The 8,580-nt window shown below is 38.8% G+C and overlaps 1 protein-coding gene across 2 annotated transcripts in view; it reads right to left on the reverse strand.

Annotated features, from left to right (window-relative positions):
• Positions 1-660: 660 nt before the first annotated feature.
• Positions 661-8,580, reverse strand: part of LOC104999121 (von Willebrand factor A domain-containing protein 8-like) — a 135,829-nt gene continuing 127,909 nt past the window's right edge. Inside the window, exons 19-20 of one of the 2 annotated variants that reach the window (XM_010854591.1) lie at positions 6,492-6,598; positions 661-1,225 (exon numbers count right to left, since the gene is read on the reverse strand). In XM_010854591.1, the coding sequence (XP_010852893.1) occupies positions 1,139-1,225; positions 6,492-6,598 (194 nt within the window). In that variant the 3' untranslated portion in view covers positions 661-1,138. The remainder of the gene's footprint in view (positions 1,226-6,491; positions 6,599-8,580) is intronic. The other variant, XM_010854592.1, reaches the window with a different exon arrangement.

Raw genomic sequence — 8,580 nt, forward strand, 5'->3', positions numbered from 1 at the left:
TCCTGAAGGACCCTTGAAGCCATACTAAAGACTACACCTTCATGGGAAATAGATGGGGAAACAGTGGAAATAGTGTCAGACTTTATTTTTCTGGGCTCCAAAATCACTACAGATGGTGACTGCAGCCATGAAATTAAAAGACGCTTACTCCTTGGAAGAAAAGTTATGACCAACCTAGATAACATATTCAAAAGCAGAGACATTACTTTGCCAACAAAGGTTCGTCTAGTCAAGGCTATGGTTTTTCCTGTGGTCATGTATGGATGTGAGAGTTGGACTGTGAAGAAGGCTGAGCGCCGAAGAATTGATGCTTTTGAACTGTGGTGTTGGAGAAGACTCTTGAGAGTCCCTTGGACTGCAAGGAGATCCAACCAGTCCATTCTGAAGGAGATCAGCCCTGGGATTTCTTTGGAAGGAATGATGCTAAAGCTGAAACTCCAGTACTTTGGCCACCTCATGCGAAGAGTTGACTCATTGGAAAAGACTCTGATGCTGGGAGGGATTGGGGGCAGGAGGAGAAGGGGACGACAGAGGATGAGATGGCTGGATGGCATTACTGACTCGATGGATGTGAGTCTGAGTGAACTCCGGGAGTTGGTGATGGACAGGGAGGCCTGGCATGCTGCGATTCATGGGGTCACAAAGAGTCGGACACGACTGAGTGACTGATCTGATCTGATCTGATCTGAAGGGCAATGGGGAACCAACTTGAGCAAAAAAAGACTCAGATTTTGGTTTCACAAGTATCCATCTGGCTGCAGAGTGGAAAGTGGATCACAGTGGGTGTAAGCTTGGGTCTAAGAACCTTGTATTAGGAAACCACTTCTGTAATCCAAGTGATAGGTAGTGGTGAGCTGGGCTGGGTGACAGGTGTCGGAAAGAAGATATTTATAAGGCAGAATGGATAGGAATTGATGGAAGACTGAATGGGGCTGGTGGGTGGTAGTGATTTAAGCCCTGAGGTAATTCTAAAGTTTAGAAAGTAGAAGGCCCTATTGTTTAATTTCAACTAGTCATTTAGCTAGGGGAAAAACAAATCATCTTTGAAAACTTACTCCATCAAGCAGAAGAAACATACGGCTTTTAAACCGTATTATTATTAGTACCTGGTTTCATTAGTATTCATTAGTACCTGGTTTCAGCCATAACTCACCTGGTTTCCGACCAATAACAGGTGTTCTCCAAGAAGGAAGTCTTTGAGCATATCTTCCATCACTATCATGTGCTAGAGGAAAAACGACTAGAGGTTAATTGTGCTTTGCATAATCAAGGTGAAATAAGAAAGTTGACAGCTATAAAGATATCTTCATGGAAAGAAAAACATCTATTATAATAGACAATACTCAATTTGATAATGCTAAAATATTAAAATGCATGCTGTGGTCAAAAATAAGTTATATAACCAATTGGGTCACTCATATTGAAGACCTGAAATGGTCTACCTTAGCAAGACTCAACCACTGACTGACACATATTTCAAAGAGTTTTTATAATAGGACTCAAATATTTTTCAGCTATTGTACTTTGGAGAGTTGGCTTATAATTTAATGTGATATTTAAATTAATACTTACTAATATAAATATATAAAGGTTTTCTAAAACAATTGGAGATTTCATGGAAAATCTTACATTGACTTCTTAACTATGACTTTCAATGCATACGTATAGGTTTAGAATTAAAAATGTCAGCAACTATACTCCAAAAAATTATATATTTTTTAAATTTTTTCATATTTTTAAGTTCAAAACATGACACAACATAATAAGAATAAGATTAAAGTTATTCACAGTAGTCACAGAGGAAATTACATTGCTCTTTTGTATCTTGAAAAATAGGACAATCATAAGTAGGTCAAAAAGGCTCATTCAGGATTAAAGGGAGAACTAAAGCCTGGAACGATTCATATCCCTATTTCCTCTTGGTTTTCTGTATCAAAACAATAAAGGCCTCAAAGTACTAAGGTTATTGAAGTTCTCTATTTGTGAAAAAGGCAACTTAACCTTTTGCATCTTATACATGCTGTAGATATTGTTCTCATTTGCCAGTCTTTTTTTTAAACTTGGTTTGTGATTTTTTTTCCCCACATCTAAAATATTTTCCTTTTACTTCTCATGTTAAGCAATACCAATATTTTCTTGCAGAGTTTCTAGAAAAACTAAAAAAGTTTTCTCCCTCCTTCAAGAACAGATGAGTTTTCCTTAATGTTTATCTTGGTAATTTTTAAAAAATGCTTTCAGATAAACCATGGAACTGGAGTTTTAATGGGGCTTGAAGTAGGGTGAGCTATTTTGTTCATTCTGGAGTACTTTTTAGAATAAAATGAGATGTTATTAATAATTATGCTGGGACAACAAGTATAAACAGGGACTATTTTGAGTAAACGAGGGTACACAGTTACCCAAGTTAAAAGGGAGACTTACAACATTTGTCTTCTAATTTGAGTTCTAGTGATAATTTGGTCTGCAGAACTCTTCTAACTAAGATGAACAATCAGTGCTGATTTCCAGAAAACATTAAGTTCTTCCAGAAATACCTGGCCTAATCTCCATGAAAAATAGATTGAAAAGTTGGAACAAACACCTAGCTAGCAGGTAAAAAACAATGTGAATACTGAATAATAATCCAAACTATAGCTGTCGTCTTTACTTTTTCTCATGTCTTCCTACTTTTTGCCCTGGTTACACCTAACTAGAATTATTCAAGTCAACAAATGTTAGCTAAGGCTAAGGTCATGCCTACACAGTTCTTCTCTTAACCTCTTGGCCCCCTCGGTACCACAGACAATTTCTTCAAGGTCTCCTCTCCTGATTCCCTTCTACCTCTCTAACGGTTTTTCTCCGTGGTGTTTTGGGTTGTATCTTCTTCTTTTTGCAGCAATTCCTCCTTAAATACTGATTTTCTTCCTTTTTCCGTTCTCTTTCACTCCCTTGTTACCTGCTTTCCTGGGAACCACGGGATTGGGCAGACCAGGTTAAGCCTTCTTGTATGTGGGCACCCATCTGAAGCAGGAAGGAGGGCAACGTGCAGCTCAGTGCTGGAAGAGTCACTGTTGACCCAACTCTCCCTAAATCCACTCATCCATTCCATGGCTTCAACCACTAACTTTACACTGATCTTCAACAGCAAGACCTTTCTTCTTGACTCCAGCCCCACATTTCTGAGCAAATATTGAATTATACTTGGCTGTTTCCCAGTCTACTAGAACTTAATACACCCAAAACGTGGCTCATTCCTTTCTCCACAGCTTCATGCTTTAGCCTGTATTTCTAATCCCAATTAATAGCATCATGTTCTACACCTGACCCAATCATCACCATCTTCCTGCCCAACTCAGTTGGCCCTTAGCAAAAGCTAAATCTAAGCTATCCAGCCACTTCAAATTTACTGTATCTATTATTTTTTTCCCCCATTCCCATAGCTTTCATCCAAGTTTTTTTTTTTTTTATTCCTTTCTCATCTCTGGCCTAGATTTTTACCCACCAATGTGGCATCTCAAACTTCAGTGTCTCCGTGAGTCAATATGTGCTCCACGGTACTGACAGTCATTTCTCGGTTCACAATCATGTCAGTTTTTCTCTTCCCCAAAACTCTGTGAATAACTAATACCTTTGGAACAAGGATTACTCCTTATCTTTTTGATTTAGTCTCAGGCGCATCCCCCACACAGTGGAGAATCATTTCCTCTTTACTCTTCTGTGGACTTTCCCGGCAGACCACGTGCTCCGTGAGGGAGGCTCTCCGACTTCCATCCAACAGAAAGCCCCATCGGCTCTCCCTGCCTGCCTCCTGTGCGGCTCCGGTGTGCCCTCTCCGCTCTGTCCCCGCTGTCTCTGTCTTCGTTCAGACCCTCCCGAAGTCCACCTGGACCACTGCCACTGCCTCCTAACTAGTCCCTCTCTGTCTTTGTTCCAACTCACAGGTAATAATACAGAATGAATGCAAAGTGAGCAAAAGTAGAAATGTTCCTCGAAGTGTTCAACAGCTTTCTCACTTCTTCTGAATAGTTTCCCAGTTCCTTCATTAGCAAGGCCCATATAATATGACCTTTTAACTCATCAGCCTCATGTCTTATCATTCTTCCATTTTAAACCTCACCTCTGGCTATGACAATTAATTAGATGTAGCTTCCTGAATGAGCTCCACTCTTATGTAGTCACGTCTCTGCAGATGCTAGTGTCTCTGCCTGAGTCTTTCAACCTCACCTAGTGAACTCACTTTCCAGGATCCTCCAATCCGGGACCATCACCTCATTGATGCTACCACAGTAACCTGTGTGTACTTCAGTCACACTGTACAGTAACCACGTGCACCTGCTTGCTTTTCCCCTTGCAAGATTCAGGCAACTTGAGCCCTGCAACTGTGTATGTATGTACTTTAATCTCTGTGTTATGATATTGGTCAAAAAGTTTGTTTGGGTTTAAAAATCTGAACCAATTTTTTGACCATTCCAATAATATCCTAGACCAAGCATAGACACAAAACAGACATTTAAAAAAAAATTTTTTTTCAGCTCTGAAAGTTCATTAAGAGGCTACTCATCGCTCCTCCAATTTCTCCTCTTTACTACTGCAAGTAAAATATTCCTTAAAGAAAGATATAATAAAAATATACTCCTAATTAAGAACATTCAAAATCTTTTTCCTTCTTTCATTAATTCACTCAACACATATTTACTCAATAGTCACTATGTGCCAGGCACTATGCTATGGGCTAGAGATACAAAATTAAAACAACAACACAAGGTTTTATCTTAGCAGTGTGGAAAACGTGTTTTAAAAATCAATTACAACACAGAGTGGCAAGGAGACCACAGGCACAGAACAAGATGGTATAGAAGCACCTGAATATTCAAGAGGCACGGAAGACACTGCTTCATAGGTGAAGTGCGGCAGAAAGGACAATAGTAACACACACAACAAAACTGAATTTAATCAAGTCACCGTTCCGAGAACTGGCACAGCTAGCACTTCTCATTAATGGTTAATTCATAATGCTTTGTGAAGAGAGGGTACGTTTGGAGACAGGCTACAGAAATCCCTCAGGGCCACTGCGTAAAGTTCACAGCAGCACTGCGGTCCTCCACGTCTGGGTCACGAACACCATGGCAACATTTGCCGTGTCCAAGGGCACAATGGCCCTCCCTGCTACCGAATTTCCTCCATTCCTACACGCTGGGAAGTCTTTTCAATCTTTGCTGCCATGGAGTTTTTCAAATTGTCACTTATGACAAAGTTTCCTGATTCTTTTTAATTCATTCCTTTCTACTACATGAACAGAGTGTGGTAGCACAAATGCTTGAAAATATTTTCCTTACAAGCATGTTTTGGTCTTTGACAGACAAGATTCTTTATTCCTTTGTGCCTTATAAGTAACCTTATTTTCTGTTCTTTTGTTCCCTGCTTGTGTAAGAGCATTAATTCTTTGGAAGAAAAATAAAACTGACGTTAGTTAATGGCCCATAGAATGAAAAAAAAAGAAAAAGAAAATCCAGGCTATGCCTTTCACTATGTCATGGATAATTATAATTTGGACAGACTTCAAAAATATTTAATCAAGACTTTTATGGAGAAAGAAGAATTTGCCTAGATACCTTTCATTGTTAATATAATGTAGGGATATAAATTAGGACAATAATCAGAATTGGGGAATGGCAGATAAAAATAATTTACTTTAATTCTCTAATTCCTTAATATAGAGAAAATGGCAAGAAGTACTTCAAACATAATCTGTAAATGTGGGATTATAATATATATGCAAATTGGTGGCCAAATATTAGAGAAATATTTAAGTATGTTTTATATTATAAAATAAATATATGACCACATGACAGAAAATCTGGAAAAGAAAAAATCCTTTTATATTATGAATAATTTTCTCTGGAAAAATTTCTTATTAAAGTGAACATCTATAATACAGCTTTCTGGGCACACACTTATTTCTGTGTCTTAGTGGAAGCACCATATACAAGTGGAAATTTGTCTACTCTGGTCCACTGAAAAATGATTTTAAAAAGTAAAGAATAGAAAAATACTAGGCATTTTCAGAAAAAGGAAAGAAACGTGAGGAAAAGAATACACAGGACACATCCTTTCAATTACTTGAAATGATTTAACTAACAAAAATGCAGGAGAATGAATACGAGTGGTTTCTGTTTTTAATTTAATAATACATTCATTTTACTTAAAGTATAGTTATGTGCGCTATAAAATTTATTACTTTAATCCTTGCAGCAAGTCTTTCCATTCCCAAGTAACTTTGGAAACAATTCATAACTTTACAATGCACTAATAAAACATGTTTCAACACCTCATTCCGCAACATCTGAATGAAACTTCAGTTCAGTTCAGTTCAGTACAGTCACTCAGTTGTGTCCGACTCTTTGCGACTTAGCAGATTACAAACATAGACATCAGTTATACTTGAACTGGAGTTAATTACCACAGTGTAAGAGGTGATTTAATTACCCATGATTGCAAAATCCTGATCTTACCTGGATGTTGTCATAGAACAAAACATCAGGCACTTTCATTTTCTCGTGGGCATTATAGATTGGTGCACTAACTGTGCCAATCCTCAGAGATCCAGAAGAGACTTCACCTAAACATTTCACATAGGACAGAGAATTACTTATAGGCCTGTCCTCAGAGAAGCCAAGTCCAGCCTGAACAGGATACAATATAGCATCTTTAACATTTTGTAGGCTCATCAAGGAATTTTAATCTAACATCTAAAAGAAATAAGCTTGAAGGTAGTAATAAGACATTATAGCTTTGCAAAAAAATCTTAAAAGCTCTACAAAAAAGGATGAAGATGTTTCAAAATATCAAAAATTTTATTTAAAACAACATACGGCGCAAGCAACATATAGATAAGATTGAGAATGGAAAAACCCAGAACTCAGGCAAGGCACCTTTATGAGCTGTTTGGTCAGAGACTCTAAAATACATATATTTGAAAATTCTAAAGTACCATGAACATAATCTTTTTTTTTTTTTAGAACCCATAGAAGAATCCGCTAGAGCTCTAGTCAAAAATACAGATGAACTGACCCCAGAACTTTCAAACCACTAGTTTTAGGAAAGGCCCAGATCTGTGCCTCCAAAGAAGCGCCACAGGCGTTACAGTCGTTCTGTGGTGATTATACTGTATTGTTCCCTATTTGCTTTAAATAGTTGGTCTAGAATAGAAAATGAGCTCCTTAAAGCCATGAAACTAAGTTATAAATTTCTTCCAGTCAGGGGACACATCTCACATGTGTTCTCTACGGTAAGAAGAGACACATGCTCACTGCACGTCACATTTGAAGGTCCATGATAACAACGTAACAGTTTCAGTTGCTGTGGTCGTACTGACCATCATAGAAGCTATTATTTATTGAGGACCTTCCATGTGCCAGACCTCAGCTTCGGCTCATTGTTTTCTCACATGATTTCATGTAAATCTCTTAACAAGGAGACAAGAATTATGAGGAAGCTAAGAAGAACACGAATTAAATAATTTGCTTAGAATCACCCAGCTAGTATGGGTAGAGCTAAAAACAGAATTTAGTATAGGATGCTGTTCTTTCTGGGCTTCCCAGGTGGCTTAGTTGTAAAGAATCCATCTGCAAAGCAGGGAGACATGGGAACCCTGGGTCAGGAAAACCTCCTGGAGAAGGAAATGGCAACCCACTCCAGTGTTCTTGCCAGGGAGATCCTACGGACAGAAGCCTGGTGGGCTACAGTCCACGGGGTGGCGAAGAGGCAGACATGACTTAGCAACTAAATGACAACAACAATGTTCTTTCTGCAGTGTGATCTCCAAATAAATTTCATCCTGTGGATATACCTGAGCAAGCAGGTGGACAATTACAATGTCTTAGGCAACTGTCCCATCTTTTCTCCCTTCTCTTTAAAATTGGCTATTTTTGTGCTAGAGCACTTTGAAAAACAAGGAGAGAAACCAATATTTGCTTCTATGGAGTACCATGACCAATTTTGAGGTTTAAATAATTACACTCCCAGCCTGTTGAATCACCACTGAGTGCTACACATTTGCCAAAACACAGTAGGCCTCTCCCTCCAATAGCTCCTTGCCATTTCCTTTCATTCACAAGTTCTATTAGCAGAGAAAACCATGAGCTGCCACACCAAGAATTTACTATTTATTTACTACTTTCAGGTCTCTGAAAGAAAGAAAGTGAAGTTGCTCAGTCGTGTCTGAACCTTTGCGACCCCATGGACAGTAGCCTAACAGGCTCCTCCGTCCATGGGATTTTCCTGGCAAGAGTACTGGAGTGGGTTGCCATTTCTTTCTCCAGGAGATCTTCCTGACCTGGGGATCAAACCCAGGTCTCCCACATTGCAGGCAGACGCTTTACCGTCTGAGCCACCAGGAAGTCCATCAGGTCTCTGAAATAGACCCTATATAAAACTATAAAGGGAAAGACAAGGACCGTGGCAGTGAATTTACTACATACTTGTATGCTGAGATGACACGTTACTTCAGGTTCAAACAGCATTTGATACCATCTATGGTTTTTCCTGTGGTCATGTATGGATGTGAGAGTTGGACTGTGAAGAAGGCTGAGCGCCGAAGAA

This window comes from Bison bison, unplaced genomic scaffold, assembly GCF_000754665.1.
Source record: "Bison bison bison isolate TAMUID 2011002044 unplaced genomic scaffold, Bison_UMD1.0 scf7180017864345, whole genome shotgun sequence".
NCBI classification, from domain to species: Eukaryota; Metazoa; Chordata; class Mammalia; order Artiodactyla; family Bovidae; genus Bison; species Bison bison.